The sequence below is a fragment of the Galleria mellonella genome, unplaced genomic scaffold (genome assembly GCF_026898425.1).
Source record: "Galleria mellonella isolate WM207_F2 unplaced genomic scaffold, CSIRO_AGI_GalMel_v1 utg574, whole genome shotgun sequence".
In the NCBI taxonomy this organism is placed as follows: Eukaryota; Metazoa; Arthropoda; class Insecta; order Lepidoptera; family Pyralidae; genus Galleria; species Galleria mellonella.
In genome coordinates, this window is record NW_026442122.1 from 1228522 (window position 1) to 1249169 (window position 20648).

General features: G+C 31.7%; 2 protein-coding genes across 2 annotated transcripts; one reads left to right on the top strand and one right to left on the bottom strand.

Moving 5' to 3' along the window:
* Positions 1 to 133: 133 nt before the first annotated feature.
* Positions 134 to 8032, bottom strand: LOC113517971 (uncharacterized). The gene is made up of 7 exons (XM_052899506.1): positions 7492 to 8032; positions 6708 to 7005; positions 5906 to 6002; positions 4589 to 4697; positions 2495 to 2598; positions 966 to 1025; positions 134 to 189 (listed from the first exon to the last, which is right to left on the bottom strand). Exons 1-7 carry the CDS (start codon positions 7997 to 7999, stop codon positions 148 to 150), a joined length of 1218 nt encoding a protein of 405 aa, XP_052755466.1. The 5' UTR covers positions 8000 to 8032; the 3' UTR covers positions 134 to 147.
* Positions 8033 to 11866: 3834 nt separating this feature from the next.
* On the top strand, positions 11867 to 16840 carry LOC113517970 (3-hydroxyisobutyryl-CoA hydrolase, mitochondrial). Its single transcript, XM_052899533.1, has 5 exons — positions 11867 to 12171; positions 13310 to 13850; positions 14085 to 14359; positions 15870 to 16011; positions 16407 to 16840. The coding sequence occupies exons 2-5, from the start codon at positions 13310 to 13312 to the stop codon at positions 16550 to 16552; spliced, it is 1104 nt and encodes a 367-aa protein (XP_052755493.1). The 5' UTR covers positions 11867 to 12171; the 3' UTR covers positions 16553 to 16840.
* Positions 16841 to 20648: the final 3808 nt, after the last annotated feature.

A 20648-nucleotide genomic window follows, 5' to 3' on the forward strand; every position in this document is an offset into this window, starting at 1 on the left:
ATTACATCGAACATAATATTTAATATTATGACTATATAATTAGTTTACACTTACAATTAAACATTACAACAATAGGTAAGTAATTAAATGTTGTAAAATTTGTATTGCAATTACTTTAATTAAATCGAAAAACTGTTACCATATAGTTTAATAAATTACAGAGAATATAGAATAAGATGCTTTCACGATCTGAAATTGAAAATTAAAAGGAAATTAATAAAAACTAGGTATTATTAACAAGTTTTAGTTTACTAATGTAATCTTTTGGAGAAAACAATGAAGAGTTTCTATCTATCTTTTTTTTTTTATTTAATTTCTTAAATTACATTATGTTAATCCATCGTTTCTCAACCGGGGGTCGCGTTTGTTACTAAAAGAGTTGCAGACTGTATTTTACTAATCCGACTATAGTAGTCGAATTAGTAAAATATAATAGTATTCGATTAAGTAGCAGTTTTCGATATTTGTAACCAACTTAAGTAATAAAGTATTCTCTTAGGAATTATTTAATATTATGTATATTAGAAATTAACTTAGTAGTCTTTTTATATATTTTTTTATCTTCTCTTGTTGTTTGATATTAAATAATAAAATCATTTAGATTCGCGCAACACTACTTTAACGTAAAAAATAAAATAACTCAAAAAAACTGGTTTTTTTGTTTTTGGCGGATGCACTTTGTGCCGTGCCATAAGAAAAGAAAAAAAAACTGGTTTTAATTTAATTATTTTTTTTTTTGCTTATTCGTGCGTTGCGACATAAAAATGGTTGAGAAACAATGTATTAATCTATCGAATCATTTTATTACAATCTCTTTGAAATTTCTTTTCCGTTATACTTAGTTGAAATTGTACTCTGAACTGGACGGTAAATTCTAATAAATGACACAAAAAAAATCTTATAATTAAGTTTACTTAAATAATATTGTTTTTATTTTATTTATCTTATGTTTTTTTTTTACTTACCGACACGTAAGTATCATACGACAACGGGATTAGACCAAGAGCTTTTAGCATTTCTGGTTTCTGAAATAATTGTCAAAATTAATCTATTTCATTACGTTGAAATAACTATTTTTTAATTGACACACGTCTCTAAAAAAAAAACAAATCATCGGTCCTTTTAAACCGAGTTCAAAAGGAGGAGATCCCCAATTCGTCACAATATTTTTTTAGTCTTTATGAATGTTCCCCGATTACTTTAAGATGCCTAAACCAATTCGAAAAATTCTTTTACCAGAATAGATATACTTTCAAATTAGTCCCGTACATTTGTACGGGATTAATTTTTGTTTAATTATTTAACAAAATTGATTTAGTAATTTAGTTTTTAAATCAAAATAACTAGATTTTTTAAATTAGATTATTTTGCTATGATTGAAGTCATGGTCGTTTCTTTACTATGGAACACAGTCTTAAATTATAGAAAGCTGTAGAAGTTAAGTAATTGACATACGCAACAAAAGTTAATACACTATAATTGTTACGTAACATAGGACACTCAACAGCTTTTTTTGTTTTTATACAACTTTTAAATGGCAAATAAGCTGACGGCCCACCTGATGGAAAGTGGTAACCGTCGCCTATAGGCATAAGCAGTACCATGGACATAACAGAGTATACTGTTTCACCCATGATACCCCTCATGCGTTGCTATTCTTGGAGACTCAGGTGTTATTCCTCCGTATCCAGTAAATTCACGCCATATCCCACCCTTCAAACCGAAACACAGCCATGCAAACACAACTGCTTTACGGTTGAAACACGAATGGGACAGAGGTACCCAAGCAATCGACTTTTGTACAAAGTCTCCTAAATAATATAATAATGATGATGATAGAACAATCCAGTCAAAGTTTTTTTTAATACAACTTAAATGCAAACAAGCCAACGGCCCACCTGATGGAAAGTGATAACTGTCGCCTATACACGTAAAATAAATTGTATTTAGAATCATAAAAGTAAATTGTCTTAATTTTATTTTCTTTTTCTTTTTTTACACCACAAAGGTGGTAATCAAGCATACAGCCCGTCTGATAGTAAACGATCACTGTAGCCTATGAACGCCGGCAACACTAGAAGTGTCACGTGCGCGTTGCCGACCCTGAAGATAAGTATAAGTATAAGATTAATATACACTTTTTGAAAAACCCAATACTGTAGTCTTTAGGGAAAACTTCGGCAGGGAGCTCAACCCAGAGCCTGAGCGTTCGTGGGAGAAAATTCCTTGGAAACTTTTGCACACATATATATATATATATATATATAAACGTAAATAACAATTGTTTAAAACCGGAGTTGAGCTGAACATACGTACGTGACATTGAAAAAATAATTAGCAGCGAAGCGAAGTGTTGCTAGTACAATAAAAAAAAACTAGAGAAGGGATGTGCTGAGTATTTCCAACATATGTACCAATAGCTATGTGCTGTAAGTGATGCAAATAAATTATATATCTATCTATTAAAAATCAATTTAGTTAATAAGTTATATACCTGTCCCTGTCTAATAGTCATAAGTAGAAGGTACCGTATGCGCAGCGTGGATACATGACAGTTCTCCCAGCCTGAACAGTACAGGGCCGTCGCCACAGAAGATGCCTGCGGTAAAAACTAAGATGCTACTACAACTATAAAAATTATATCGTTTGGTCTCGAATGGGCCAGCCCTTTCTTTCCTGTCGTTGTCGGTAGAGGTCGGTTTTAATATTATAACTTCCGATTTAACTTGCATGTAATTATATCGAAATAGCTCGACTAGTTCCGAGGCACGCAGTCAAGCTCGTGCTTACGACACAGTCGCTTATAACTAAAGATTACGAATTGAATCCGAAGCTAGTCGAGCTTTTCGATACGTAAGTTAAACCAATAGTTATTACATTAAAATATAATGTGTTATGAATCTTCTAACAATAAAATTATCAGCTTTATTTAATACTTTACTGTCTTCGAAATAGATAATACTTTCCGTCAGTATCTAAACTCACAGATAAAATGTATAGTAAAATTATGATACAACTTGTTAGATAGTGGTAACCATCACCAATAGACATGAACAAGGTTGACAAGATACGAGGTTTGTCCGGAAAGTACGTATAAAAGTTTTTTAAAAATTTTATTTTACAATTATTCAGGTAAATAAATTTTATCCCCTTCAAAGTACTACCCCTTTGACATAATGCACTTGTGCCAACGCCGTTTCCACTGTGAGAAGGCTCCTTGAAAGTCCTCTGGTTGTAGATAATACATTTATGTCCCCCAAATGCCGCCCCCGAAGTACCAATTTGGTTTTTGGGAACAAGAAGAAGTCACACGGGGCCAAATCGAAACTCACAGATAAAATTTTTAGTCAAAAACTCACGGACAACAAGAGAGGTGTGGGCAGGGGCATTGTCGTGGTGAAGAATCCAACGCCCCTCTCGCGCCAATTCTGGACGAACTCGTGCCACACGAGCTTTGAGGCGTCTGAGCACATCGACGTAGAATTTTCCATCAACTGTCTGGCCTGGAGGGACATGATGGACAACAACATCGAAAAAAACAATCAACATTGTCTTGACATTTAATTTTCTTGACCGGATGTCTTATCGAATTAGATCGGCAAAAATTTCACGGCCATTCTTGCCGAGTTTCGAGAGCATGTGCTCTTCAACGGAAGCGGGCTCCATGCCGACGGGGTTTTTTTACAGATTTCGGTCAGACCAGAACTGAAGCATTGTTAGGGACATAAGGAAGGGGTTCTCATGGCTCTTTCTCGCATTCCAGAACACTTTTATACGAACTTTCTTGTAACTATAACACCCATGGTGCTCCTTATGCTTTGCATGTGTTTTTTTTTACATTTCTGAAGACTATGTTCTCATGCCTCTGTATCTTGTAATATTATTGCCATATTCTACCCTTCATAAGGGAGGAATCGATTGTTAGCAATTCGGACTATCAGGCGCATTGCTAGCAATATACCCAGTCAGGTAGACCTCCACGTGGTACCCCCTGGAAGCTATTGTGCTGAATTTCTGGTGTATTCATCACGTTGGGCTAGCAAGCACAGTGGATTTTGTACAAAGTCTTCCTTTGATCTCTATTTAGCTAATTTTGTTTTGATGAAACACGAAAGTAGATAGATAGATAGATAGATAAACACTTTGTTTCAGCCATTTATGACACACGTAAATTAACAAATGAGTTTATACAATCAGATTATTTTCATTTTTTTAAATATAAAACAAAACACGAAATATGGAAATATGTTTTCACCAAGTGTGTCGCAGTGACCCAAAAAGGCTACAGCTCAGTGATAGTTTTGCTTAAAAGCAAAACACTGATTTTCAACTACAGCCTGAAGTTAGGCTAGACGGACGCGTATAACAAACACAGAGTGTAACCTATGTAGCCAATTTAACAGGCAAAGGTAAAATTGTATTATATAGATACATACTTACATAAATGATGCATAAATAATATATTACATTAATTAATTAAACATACAGTATAAATAGTAATTCACCACAATAATTATTATGTTAAAAGCAGTCGCTACCAGGCGACCAATCCAAGTTTTTGCTTATTTAATAAATGATAAAGTACTCCCCTCTACGGTAATATCTCCCGCATTCCACATGAAGAAACCGGTACTGCACAGCAATGAAACTCCCGTCGACACTACGGGAATCGCGTTCATCAGCGTACGCTCCGAACTCTGGTAATAACAGCAAAAAATGTCTATATAAAAAAATATCCATAAAATTATATTTCATATTCTCTGTAAGCAATGAGTATAAGAATCCCCATCTGAAATATAGTAATCGGACAATATGACTCGTAAATAAGACACCAGAGGGAGACTTCGTACAAAAGTCGATTGCTTGGGTACCTCTGTTCCATTCGTGTTTCTACCGTGAAGCAGTTGTGTTTGCGTGGCTGTGTTTCGGTTTGAAGGGTGGGATATGGCGTGAATTTACAGGATAGAGAGGATACACCTGAGTCCTCAGGAATGGCAACGCATGGGGTACTGTTCATGGTACTGTTCATGTCTATAGGCGACGGTTACCACTTTCCATCAGGTGGGCCGTCAGCTTGTTTGCCATTCTAAGTTGTATAAAAAAAAATCCATATAATAGTGCGCCACTTATCCTCTGTCTTTTTCTCAATATCCTCTACCTACATGCATACACACAAAAATACAAATCTTTCCTCTTTATAATATTAGTGTAGACAGTGGCGTAACAATAGGGTGGCAGGATTGACAAAATGCTACGGGCCTCCGACCCAAAAGGGCCCCAGCTCAAGAGCCCGGAGCTCAGAAATATATATATATATATATATATATATATATATATATATATATATATATATATATATATATATATATATATATATATACATATATATATATATATATATATATATATATATATATATATATATATATATATATATATATATATATATATATATATATATATATATATATATATATATATATATATATATATATATATATATATATATATATATATATATATATATATTTACATACTGTTTTTACATTGTACCTGAGTATTTTATTTTACTTGAAAAGTTTTTTTACTGATAGTGTCCCATCAAAAGAATTTGCCACAAGGCTCAAATGGTATAGTTACGCCACTGAAAGTAGATTACTAGAATCTTTTACATTATATCAACGGTCACTAAAAGTGACTCCCTAATAGAATTGTCTGCATTATAAATTATAAATTGAAAAACAAGTACATAAAGAAATTGACAAATTATCGTATATAAAAATTGGTGACAATGAGAAAAAGAGCTGCAATAAAGGTGTAGTTTTAATTGACACCATCCGTAACATCTGAACCACGGTTTAATACGATTATAACTGAAACTTTAAAAATAGTTTGCTATACATACCGTCATTTGCAGCATCAATAGAACAAGCAGCATCACATTCAATATTATTTGAAAACTGAATACCACATTAAACATCGACTGGCATTGCCTTTTGCACCTGCAAAGTAACATCTCTGATGGACTAGACCATTGTTTCCCAACCTTTTTTGTGCCATGCCCTACTTGAACGATTCTAAAATTTTTATGCCCCTAAACATGATTTTCCCGACAAAGTTTACTTGACGACTCTTATCGCCCAGTTGATATTTTGATAACGTCAAACGTAATTATACCTAATAAATATTTACATAATTTTTTTTTGTTAAATTTGGCACCGATATTTACTCGTAGCATTGCATTTAAATGGCCCGGAGCAAAGGGTTAAAATCGCTTCGAGTCCATTTTTTAATTGCCCCCCTTAACTATCAATTTGCCTCCCTGTGGGGCGTGGACCACCTGTTGGGAAACACTGGACTAGACTGTTTAGTTCAAATATCACGTATAGTTTCAGAAGATAAAGCAAAATTTAAAATACAATTAGAACAGTGGAATGTTAAGTTAAAGGTTTCCACTATTTACAAAAGTCCTGGAAACCGTCGTGAACAATTCTTGTTGAATTTGCCACGATGGGCTAACCGAGCTGCTTCATCCTCATCTACCATCCTTCACTGGTGTCCCGCCGGTGTATACCGATAGCACAAGTGGGGTTACCATTCCATTATTACCCATTGAAACATCGATACATACTAAACAGAAATAACAAATACCACGCGGGCAAAATAGCGGGCATGAGTTAGTATAATATAATTATATCGGTACTCACCACATGGTTTGAGAATGCAAATCGATTCCAATTATTAAAGCTCTTTCATATTTCTTTTCCTTTTCTATTTGAGTTAAATTCTCGTTAAAAATTTTGCTCAGACTGAGAAAGTAGGTGTTTATATTCGTGTACTGATGGCTGATGCATATAGTTAGTAAAACAACCAACACATACACCCCTGACACTCTGGTCAGGAGTATAACTAAAATTACATAGTTAACAACCCTGACTACATCTGCTGCTAACGATCTGTCCTCTACATCCGGCCAGGCTGATATGGTTTTTGTGAATGTTGAACCTAAAAAGAAAACAACCGATGAATTATGCCCATGTAATAACACTGACACTCAGAGCCTTGAACACCTCCTGAAATACTGTCCCCATTTCGCCAGAAGCCGTTTAAATCGCCAACTAGCTCTCTTCACACTCTCAGAACTCTTCAGCACATAATCAAGAAGCAAAAATAGATAGCCTAAAGGTGCAAACCATTAGCATTGTGATTTTCAAATACCCTTATATTATAAAAAAAAAAAACCTAAAAACATTAATCTAATAATATTATTTTATAGGACTCTTCACACCGCAATAATTTGTGTTAATAAATTGCTTATTTGCATATTTATTTGTATTTAAAAAAAAAGCTAAATAAATCTATTATTATGCTTTTTTTTATCGTGATCGTGACTTCATAATTATGAATATAATCAATAATTTTCAATGAGATAAGTATACATTTTACGTGTAGTATTATTACTTTGTATAATTGAACATTTAGCTAACGAACCTGAGTGGGCTTGTATGTACGCATCGAACCCATAGAAAAACACAGATAACGCAACGCTAGTGAAAAACGTCACCGAATAGAACATACACTTTTTAAAAAGTTTCTTCTCTACTTCAACATCATTGTGCGATTGTTTCAATGTAACCATCATTTTATACATGATAACCTTAATCTTCTTCTCGTAATATTCAATATTCAGGATATATACTACGAGAATGGGGTGCGTGACACAAAACATTAGTCTGTCTGAACTTTGTTTTTCCGTTAAATTGTTTTGCGTATAAAAAGCACCCCATTCCATTGCCACGAAAACTATTATTAGAATGTTGCTTAAAATCCTATATAAACCGCTTACTCTGTCGGAATTTTTGGATAAAGTAAAATCATGAGTCCATATAATTGGCAAACCATACAACACTAATATTTTATTTATACTGATAAAAAACTTGGTTATTTTACGAGACACATATTTTGTTGATTTTCTCAAAGTTACATCAGTGCTTTCCATGATTTTCCCTTATAACCCCACATGCAAACTCGTTTGTCATTTATCAAATGTTATTTAGAGTTATATGACTATGTATTCTACTCATTATTTATGAATTCAAACGTAATAATTTATTATTTTATAAGGTAAGCATTAAAGTGGAAACAGTACCGTATTCAAAATAGTAAGACCTCCTTATTTCATAACGATTTTTCATTGATAGTAGGTATTTTGTTTTCTTCAAACTCCGTCTCGATGAGAGGTTGGAATTCTTTTGTAAGACAAATTATTTTTACAAAAAGATAGATAGATCTTGGGGCGCTTGTGAAGGTTCTATCGCAACCCAGATTAGTGTATTCATTCTCATCTATCACCCTTCACTGGTGCTCCGCCAGCGTATGCCGTTAGCGCAGGCGGGGTTACCATACCATTTTCACCCATCGAAAAAAAAAACCCAGATTAGTGAAACAAATTGGAAGCACATGATTAGATATATATATATATATATATATATATATATATATATATATATATATATATATATATATATATATATATATATATATATATATATATATATATATATTGCTATTGCAAAAGCAAAATTATACCGTGTAGGTAAAATTTTGCTTTTGCAATAGTTATATCTATTATTGAGCAAATGTGTCAAATTATTTTCTCTGCTAACAATAAAAATAAATTACTTAAATACTGATTTTAGAAACTAAACATCTGAAATATCCGAAATATATCAGATCTCTGGCAACGAACATGTAGTGGTATATCCCAGAACATCAACATCCGAGTCAATTGAGAAAACAATTTCATTTTTTCAATACGAATCGAACTTGAGACTTAATTTTCGCTTAGCAACGTGTCCACTAATGTCATATAGAGGTCATTAAATATATTTATTCATTTTATATGTTTTATTCAAAGTACATACATAATATCAATTTTATTTTAGTTCGTTCTTTCAACTTTTGAAAATAAATCCAAGTCCATACCTTTATCTAGTTAGTTAAGTATAATTACTAACAATATATGGTATTATTTTGAACTGTCGTATTCAGAATATGTAACATTTTAGAATTACATCAATGAATTTAACCCTAATTTTCTAAAATTGACTATAATTGTAAGTAATTAAAATAATTGATCGATAGTCGTAATTAATATTGATATTAATGGATGGAACTTGATATTTATTATTTATTTATATATTAAGTAAATCTGAACAGCTCACGTACGCGGCTTATGTAAATTTTTATTCAAGTACATAAAGTATTTGCCATTGAATAATAAGTACATAGATTCTTTTCAAACGAATCGGATTTTTCCAGATTCGTAATTAAATACTTCTATTATATATTTTTTTATCTGTCTATTCGTCTATCACAAGAGCGTAAATTCTTATATATCTAATATATAAAATTCTCGTGTCGCGGTGTCTGTGTTACCAAACTCCTCCGAAACAGCTTTACCGATTTTCATGAAATTTTGTGTGCATATTGGGTAGGTCTGAGCATCGGCCAAAATCTATTTTTTATACCCCTCAATGATAAGGGTGACCCACTCCAAAATATTTTTTTTGACAAATTTTATTATTTTTATTTTATTTTGATTTAGCATTGAAAAATACATACAACTTCAAATTTTCACCCTTATAAGATCAACCCCTGTTTTTTAATAGCGGTTTTTATATTCCGCAATATGGTTTCAAGATAGCAATGGAATATAATAGTTGTAGTACGAGAAATTTTCATGTATACTTTATAATATATCTTTTTTCTGAATTTAACTAACAACAACTATATAAGAAATTTCAGTATCGTTTAAAAACATTAAAGCGCAATTGCTAACCCACCTGCCAAATATATCAACTTTTTGGCTAACCCCCCAAGGGGAACCCCATGTTCAACGGTGGACAGTTAATGGCTAATATGATGGTAAGAAATTTCATTTGGATATACAAAATTATTCATAATTGTCTACATCAGTTATTTGGACCACTTTGCGCATACACAACAAATTCTCAGTTCTGTTCTTTTTTTAATATTTTTTTATATTCAAATTATTAAATGAAAGAAGTCGCGATAAACAGCTAGTTTAAATACCTAATAGTACCTAATCTAATAAAATAGCATACTATTGTAATTTCGTTATTCAATGCAAATCAATGTTCAAGAATAATTAATCATTTAATCCGATGAACGGCAGTAGCTAATAAACCCTTCTGTACCGCCTCGTCTTCTATGGCGAAAATCTTTTTGTAGGTAATAAAGTAAAAATAGTCAATTTATAAAACATAACGAAATATATTAATTTGGGCTTTTTATTTAATTGTTACTTTGTGTGTTAATATTTTTTTGTTTTTACTTATCTCTTTATATTCATGTTGATTTTTGTGTGTGTTCACACAAGTGAACGTGTAATGTGATGAAGGTTCACCGACTGCCAACATCCACGTTGTAATCGAAATCAAGTGGCCTACAGTTTCGAGGGGCTCGCATTCATAGCAAGTGTTTAAATAGGTACTTTTAAATAGTATTTTTTAGGATTATATCTCTCAATTCAAAAGACATATTCAGCTAAAAAGAATGGGTACTAAACTTAGCTATTATTTTTCATTCTTCTTTAGTTAATTTCGTCTTTTGTTTGTTATTTTGTCTGAATATAATTTACAAACCATAATTAAACATGAGTTTGAATAATTGAACTTATATTAAAGCAATTTGAGTTCTTTTTGAATGCAACGCATATATTTTTAATTAATTTATTAAACTACGTCTAGTCGTAGATAATTGAATGGAAGAGACAAAATTAGGTATAAATGATCACGACTTTGATCCTTAATGGGATAGTCAGAAGCGCTTATTGATTCTCATGTCTACATTTTTTTTTTATCTTTTAATAAAACACTATATAATTTTTATATTAAAAAATACAGCTAGTTATTTGTGACCTATTACTGGCCATTATAATACGCCCTTTATATTTTTCTCATTATATTCTACCAACTTTTGTTTTCGATTTCTATTTTTTTTTGTTTTCTACCAATAAAAAAGTGATAAAAAGACTTAGAATTACACTATCAAGTATTTTAATTATTTATCCGTTTCTCTTATTATTTATTTACTCTTAATTAACCTAAATAAAATGTGATACAAAAGGTAGACTAAATTCTATAGACATTTTCTACCAGTCAACCTTTGGAATGAGATATATGTTGTAAATAGCAGGATGCAGTAATAAAACATATATGTATTTGTGATATAAAATAATAAGTTTAGTGAAAAAAATACGAGTCATGTCTTATAAAAATCTGACATAGAACAAACTTAAAAATAATACATTGTTCTAAAAAAACCTCAGTGTCAACAGCCAGTATTAAAACTTTAACAATATGTACAATATATAGTCGAGTGTTCAGTTTCTAATTATTTTAGTATTCCATAATTATCGCTAAGGATGCAACATGTTATATTAATAGTTTTTATTGAAATAATTAATTAAATAAAATACACAATTTCACATGTTGATAGAATCTATTTATTATTCTTTTTTCAATTATATGGCTGCCACCAAGACGTTTCTATATACACAATATACCAAATTTAATTATACACGATAAGTTAATTTACGTTAATACTGAACATGATTTTTGTTCAGAGTTATATTACATAAATTTTAACAGTAAACGGTTATTTTAATAAATAGTTTACGCATTTGAAAGTACTGTTCCTAAATACAATACGTTATATTGTTTTTTGGAGTTACCCACATGATTGTCAAGTTATTGGCAACAAAAACAAACTCAATTTTGTATCAGGTGAATTTGACACTTCCTTTATCTTTGTCTCTTTCTAGTCTCTCTATTGAACTTTAATCTGTGGTCTCAGTGTAGTTGTTGATATGGAAAGAGTAAATTGTATTTCATTTTTTTATTAGTTTCATCGTTACACCCGGTGTTTATTAACAAATCAATTAAATAATTAATAGAGGAGCTTTTTTCCATCTTTTTTTGTTTTTTTTTTTTATTTTTGCCATCAACTAATTTAATTAAATACGTAATTCTTGAGTCAATCATTCTCATTGTATTATTACTTTGTGTATTTTGATTTTTTATTGACATTATTAGTTCAGAATCTCTTTTACTGATAAGCATTTATTGTGAAGCTCAAACGTTCAAGGTTAGTAATTATGTAATTTACTTATTATTAGAAAACGAATATTATAATTATGAATAAGATCTGGATTTTTATTAATTATTTGTTTTCAATTGAGGTTACAAAAAATATCCAGATTTTTCTAACCTCTCAAATTTTGTTATCAAAGAGTACCTATAAATTACTATTTAATTTATTAAATTAATTGATATTTATTATATATTATATTGTAATAATTTTATGAATACGTTTTGAAATACTTATATACCTATAGGTTTTAACATCAACATCATTGAATAAAACATATTGAAAGTATACTTCACTAAAGATATTTTTTATCTATTAAGTAAATATTTTTTTTTATCTTTATTAGAGAGATTTCTTTTTAATTTCACTTTACATTTAAATCAATAAATGATTAATTACAAAAATGTTAAAATTTATATGAAATATATGATTTACATAAACATGTGAAATTTCCACAAGTTAGTTAATCTAAATTTTTCACCACCAGTTATGTGATTATTTTTTTTTTCTTCACTTTATTTGCAATAATAAATTATTTAAGCAGTATATTACTTATATATATGAATATTTGTACAATCAACACCATTACCCTCTAATTACTAAATATAAAAACAAAAACATATATGTATAATATATATATAATAGCATTATAATGATTCTACTCACATTTTGGGCCAGCAGTTCTATGACTCTTTTTATAAGAAGCTGCTAACCATGCAAATAAATCTAAATCAGCAAAATAATCTTTGTAATATTTCATAGAATGTTGTAAATTTCATGGTCAGTGACTTTGTACAAAAGTCGATTGCTTGGGTACCTCTGTCCCATTTGTGTTTCAACCGTAAAGCAGTTGTGGTCGCATGCCTGTGTTTCGGTTTTAAGGGTATGATATGGCATGAATTTACTGGGTACAGAGGAATAACACCTGAGTCCTCAGGAATGGCAACGCATGGGGGGTATCATGGGCGAAACAGTATACTCTGTTATGTTCATAGTACTGCTCATGTCTATAGGCGACGGTTACCACTTTCCATCAGGTGGGCCGTCAGCTTGTTTCCCATTCTAAGTTGTATAAAAAAAAATACCCTCAGGGACAGTTATCTATATAGTAAAATATATTGGAAATAAATTTCAGATGTTCAAATTTGGAGGGAACGCCACAAGGATTGCCACAATAACATTTAAACGTGCCATGTCAACTCAAGAGCCCGAGGTTCTGTTTGAAACATTAAACAATGCTGGTGTCATAACATTAAACCGACCAAGAGCTTTAAATTCACTGAACCTATCTATGGTCACTGCCATGCTGCCAAAACTACAAGAATGGGAAAACAGTAAACATATGATAATAATAAAAGGAGCTGGGGAGAAAGCTTTTTGTGCTGGTGGAGATGTCAAAGCAGCTATTGACAGAGTAATTGGCCCGAAATTCTTCTTCGCAGAGTACAATGTTAATTATCTAATTGGAAAATACAAAATTCCATACATTGCATTAATCGATGGGATCACAATGGGTGGTGGTATGGGAGTGTCTGTTCATGGGAGGTACAGGGTGGCCACAGAGAGGACGGTCATAGCTATGCCAGAGACGAAGATCGGACTATTTCCTGATGTTGGTGCATCATACTTCTTGCCTCGGTTGCAGGTCAATCTCGGACTATATTTAGGTTTAACTGGTAAGTCTTTTTTCCATGACCTGCTATGGTATATGTAACATAACACCTTAGGAAAAGGTTATCTCAGGAATGGTAATGAATGAGGGGTCCATGGTCATGGTGTTGTTAGTGATATTCATTTACCACTTTCGAGCAGTTTGACCATCAGTTTGTTTTCCATTTCAAATTCTTTAATAAAAATAATGAGAGGTTTAAAGCAACTGTTACGTTTACTTCTCATAAAAATTGTTTCAGGTGACAGACTGAAGGGGAAGGATGTGGTAAAAGCGGGTATAGCCACTCATTTTGTGTCAAGCAAACGACTGTATGAATTAGAGACGCTTCTCTCACGATGCAAGAGTGATTCAGAAGTCAGTGCACTACTCAACAAATTCAATGAACCCCCAGAAGAGTTCTCATTGGCCCCACACATCAAGCACATCAATTATTGTTTTGCCGCATCCACTGTGGAAGAGATTATAGAAAGGCTGGAGAAAGTACAGAATGACTGGTCAGTCAAGACACTTGAGGTGAGTATCTATGGCATAGAAAGTTCTCTATCCTATTTATATTTCTGCCTCCAAATAGTTTTTTTTTATATTACTGAGGTTGCGAGCCGTACGATTGTAGAAAGTGGCCGTGGGCATCATATTGAACAATTCCTCTGAGCAAAATCCATTGTACAAGCGGTAGAACACGCAGAGAGAGTTTGCAAGGTTGTATCAGTTTAAAGATAGATAGATAACCTTTATTACCAGTATTAAGAAAATAAAAAAATTAAAACAACAAAAAAAAAAACAATTAATGTTACTGGTAATAGGAGCCGCCTCAGCTGTTGCTACATATGTACAGCTCCAGCGAGATGTACCTATATAGCGCTGATTTTCAGGCGGTTCCTTAATTCCTTTACGTTTAGCATGCGTGCGGGTCGCCAATACCTATTTCCCGGATGGGAGACTCAACACGCTTAACAACAAATACATAAAATATTACAACCAAAACTAAAAAGAATAAACTTTGAATAAATTATTGCACCTCACAATGACAGCATCATAAAAAATTAAAAAAAAAAAAGAACGTGAAGCGTCAGTTTCTCAACTGTTTTGAATTTGTTTCTCCAATAAGACTTTTTTAAGTTTATTTTTTTAAAGCAAAGGGTGGGATATAGCAGTCAAACTGCATGAATCAATAAAGAGCGACATAGTGTATGTTTTTTTATGTCTATAAATAAAATGTTCTGGCAGTAGACAACAAATTAAAAAATTAAAGTAATATTTATTTAATTTACATATTGTTTTTGTTAAATCAATGCAACACCATTTAATCTTTCTTTAGCTTAACGTTTGACTGATAAAAAATGCCATCAGGCATTAAGTCCGCCCTGTAGACATGTTCTAATGTGTGCAAAAGTATAAATAAATAAATATTTTTTTGCACACTAACACAGCACAAAAAGTTTTTATTATGTACAGGGTACTCCTTATGTATTTCGATTACTGAAGTATAGAACACCATATTAAAGAGCACCCTGTAATTCCGCTGTCATATCCAACCTTTCAAACAAACACAATCCTACAAGAACAGCTGCTCTATGGCGGAAACACGTGTTTTGTATAGTTTCAATTTTTTCATACAACTTAGAATGACAAACAAGCTGACGGCCCACCTGATGGAAAGTGGATTTGCTTGTGCTGTGATCTTTGGTGTTCTTTTTCTCATAACCCTGTGCTTGAGGATTGAGGAGTAAACATGATTTTTTTTTAATGGATGATAATGGAATTGTAACCCCACCCGCGCTATCGGTATACACCAGCGGGGCACCAGTGAAGGATGATAGGTGAGGATGAAGCAGGTCAGTTAGCCCATCGTGACAAATTCAACAAGAATTGTTCACGATGGTTTCCAGGGGGAATCACGTGGAGGTCGACCTAATAGGGCATATTGCTAGCAATTGGGCTGTCAAACTTCATTGCTAACAACCCCTTTCCCCCCAATAAGCATGATTATGTGACACTTATTAGTATCCTGTCCCCCATTTAGACTCTACACCAAATGTCCCCTGGTTCACTGAAGATCACGCTGCGGGCGTTGCAGCGCGGCGCACAGTTAGACTTGGCCAAATGCCTCAAGATGGAGTTCAGGATCGCTTGTCACTCCACTGAGCAGAACGATTTCCCCGAAGGTGAGTTTAGAATTATTTTAGGGCTTTTCACAGTTTTGTGATTCGTAAAATAGATAAATAATTAAATTCTCAAGGTTGACTGGAAGAAATCCCTTTAATCCACGCGTTCCTAAGAAAAAGATTCTTGATAGATGGACAGATGGACAACGAAGTGATCCTATAAGGGTTCCTTTTTTTCCTTTGGAGGTAAGGAAAATAAACCAGATTGAGAAGCTTATCCTTCTATTATATAAAGGTCGGTTAAAAGAAATGAATTTTCATTAATTCTGATTATTTTAAAAGTATTCTGATATATGAAAATTGTTTTTGAACAATTTTCATATTTTTAAAACTTGCCATATTTATCTAAATAATATGCATAGTATATACATGTAATTAGCGCCTATTGCCTGCAGGAGTCCGAGCTCTCCTCATCGATAAGGACAACAAGCCACAGTGGAAGCCCAAGACCCTGGCCGAGGTGTCCGATGACTACGTAGAGAGCTTCTTCAAGAAGTTCCCAGAGGATAAGGAGCTTCAATTCTTCGACGCCAAACTGTAGATAGTTACATATTATTTCCTGTAACAGGGTAGCAATGAATTTACCAACAAGTTACGCTGGTTAATAAAAAAAAAAGAATTTAGAATTTAAAACAGAATTTAAAAAGATTGCATTTATCATAAAGAGTGTCAGTTGTAAATGTTATATCAAGTTAAAACTGCTGACTAATTGACCTGCTATTACTAGATGGAATTCTGAATTGACCTTTTCAAGTAAGGACACATATAGTAAGTCATCTGTGGTACACACCTATTTTATTATATCTATTTTTTTTTTATATTTTTTGAATTTCGAATAGAATAGAATAGAATAGAATAGAATAGAAATCATTTATTCAAATAAACTTACATTGAAGCACTTTTGAAAAGTCATTACATTTTTTTTTAATCTACCGCTCGTTCGGAAAGCTGTCTCATCACAAGAAGAACGAGCAAGAAACTTGCGTGTTGCTCTTTTAAAATATATATTTTCGAATATATAATATACCTAATAAGTAGACAATTCATTTTTTTTTATACTACTTAGAATGGCAAACAAGGTGTTACGGCCCACCTGATGGAAATTCGTCGCCTATATGAGCAGTACCATGGACATAACAGAGAACACAGCCATGTAAACTCAATGCGTTGCCATTCCTGAGGACTCAGGTGTTATTCCTATATATATATATATATATATATATATATATATATATATATATATATATATATATATATATATATATATATATATATATATATATATATATTCTCAGTGATTACAAAACTAAACTATATTCCCTACGTAATATGGTTCCGAATATGGAAATTATTTTCTATTTTATACAAAATGTTTGTGTTTTGTAATACATTTACAATATGAAAGGTAACTTCATGTTTACGAGGGAAGGATTGTTAGTTTCATGATTAATCACAGAAATTTGTGTTTCTAATTGGTACATCCACTCTATCTAACACATAAGGTATACATAAGTGATGTGTCATATAATAAATAAAGCTAATGTACGGGATTTTGTCTAGGACTATTAAAATAAAAAAAAAATTACTCTCTATTGATTATATCAAATCATTATTTTATTTATTTATTTATTTATTAAATACAAGAAATTTACAACGCGAGTACATTGGACCCTGCACTAGGCGAACCTGTATCGCGGGAGTCCATGAGAGATTACCAAGACACGGTGATTTACAAATATAAATTAAATTAAAATACTAAACCAGTTTTACGAAAGCAACAACATAGAATGAAGTGCTTCGTGAAGACGTGCGCATAAAACAGAAAATTATATAAATACTTTTAATATTATATAAATAAATACATACAATTAAATATACTAAAGACATACACTACTATATACGAATATCAATAAATGGTATATAAATGTAAAATATTAATTAAAGTAAAAATAGACGTATGTATGTCACGATTTAGTTCATCTCGAATGTACTTTGTATACTAATATGTTATAAATCGTGTTATCTTACTCGACTCAGATATATATTGTATCTACGTCAGAGATAAGTGAAAATGATGTTAGACATTCAGAATATTGCTCGTGCTCCTCACTTGAATAGTGCAGTTTTTTATATCGCTATAATAATTAAAAAAAAAATAGCAAATATTGCTCACAATGGAGTATTTACTATAAAAAAAAAAACTGACAATACATAGGTAATTTTAGGTACATAATAAGACTGTAGACTAAATATATGAGCGAATTCTATCAAAATTATAAATTAAGCAGTCAATTTTAACCCTTCTTTGCATGTTTTTTTTTTATTGGTAAAATAAATCAAGGTTATATAATTCATGTTCAAAATTAAAGGTTAAAAAAAAGTAAATTTGACAGTTATGTTTTTTTTCTGCAATGAACATTAAAAAGGTATCCAGACACGATCAACTTAAAGTGAACTTGTTCATTTATAGAATTTTTGAGCATTCAATGTTATGATGGAAAATTCCACCATTATGCAAAGAAGGGTTAATAGCAAATAATTTGTTATCATTCTAATTTTCCATTCCAAAACTGAATTGAATAAGCTTGTGTTCCTTTTTTAAATGTCTTAAAGTATGAAATGGTGTTCTAGTAGTTATTCAATTATGGACTGAATATACATCACACTGATAGTTCAATTTCCGCTGTCGCTTTCAGATGGTAGAGTCTCTTTTCTTGTCCGTGCTTTTTAATTTCGTTCCACCACTAATCTCTCTATACTTACCCTATTTTGATACAATTGTTAAAAAAAGACTTTTTATATAAATAAGTTATATCATGTCCTGCATATTATAATTTTTTATAGCTTATCAACACTGCTATGTATAAGCTTTATAATAAGTACATAGGAATCGACTATTTATCAATACCTTTTTTCAATCTCTCTCAATCAATCAATCAACTTTATTCATATACATCTGTTACAGATTCTTATGATACGTCACTTTATAATTATAATAATTACTATATAAAATAATATTGATTTAAAAATATTACAATAATTACATTTACAATACAATTCACATTAATACAATATTCAAATCCATGCAGTTTTGTCATTTAGATAGTCATTTAATTCATAATATGCTTTTGTACAGAGTTCTTTTTATTTATATGTCTTAAATTTTCTTTCATTTAAATGTAAAACGTCATCTGGATGTTTATTATAAAAACGTATACAGTTCCCCATGAAAGATGTGCTGACTTTTCTAAGGCGATAACAAAGTAACAATGTATAATAAACTACTTATCAATACTTTTTGAATAATTTTAAGTTTTAAATATTTCTATAATTAGAACTTAATATACATTTTAATGTACATGTGTAAGTAGATATATATATATATATATATATATATATATATATATATATATATATATATTATAATATATATTATAAAAGATATGTTTATAATATTTGGCCGTTGCAAAATGTGATATATTGTTGAAACTATTTTTTTTAATATAATGGTTGAATGTACATAAATCATTATAAAATATAAATTTTTAATTTTATACTCTGTTTTTTATTAATTTAAATAATATGTTACCCATAGCGTTCTATATTTTTAGGGTTCCATAGCCATGACAGGTAAGGATAAAGTCCGGTCAGTTCGTTTAATAATTGTACGCTGGCGGAGCACCAGTGAAGGGCGATAGGTGAGAATGAAAACAGGCCAGTTAGCCCATCATGATGAATTCATCAGGAATTAACCATGATAGTTTCCAGGGAGAACCGCGTAAAGGTCGACCTGATAGAGTATATTGCTAGCAATGGGGCTGTTAGAACCCATTAGGTACTAACAATTCCTTCAGTATTTAATCTGTTTTCCTACTTCTGAAATCCACGTGTACGAAGTAGCGGGCAAAGCTAGTATTTAATAAGAATTATAACATTAGGTACCACCGTGCGAGGTATTATGTCATTACATTAATTGTCTGTAACGATTAAACCCACTTAAGTTTTATTTAAACAGCTGTACAATAGTAATGACATCAATTAAAAAATATTTTTTTACCGATCGACGAAGCCGGATTTTACACTTAGTATTTATTTATTTATATATCTATTTATTTATTTCTAAACATTATTTAAGAGTTATTTATAATAATATATTTAAAATTTTAATAACTACATGGGACAGATAAAAGAAACACTAGGTGTCATGTCGTATAGAGAGATAAAGGATATGGCCTGGGATAGAGCTGGATGGAGGAAGATGCATGAAATAGTTGCACCGACAAGAGGAAATTCTTAAATGAATATAAAAAGACATTTACATCGCCGTTTATGCTCCGGTATAGAATGGGCCACCCCTTCCTTTCCTGTGGGTGTCGTAAGAGTCGACTAAGGGACGGCGAGGGATGGGCAGCGGCGTCCCTCTTAAAACATCTTTAAAAGCCTAACTGCGTTTGCCAACCCGCCTGCCAAGCGTGGCAACTACTGGCAAAACTCCCTTTACGGGGAAGGCTTATGTCCAGCAGTGGATAGTTAACGACCGAAATTATAAAAAATAAAAAGACATTTACAAATTGTATAATAAATGACTGAAACAATACATGATAAAGGAATGGTAACCCCGCCTGCGCTAACGGTAT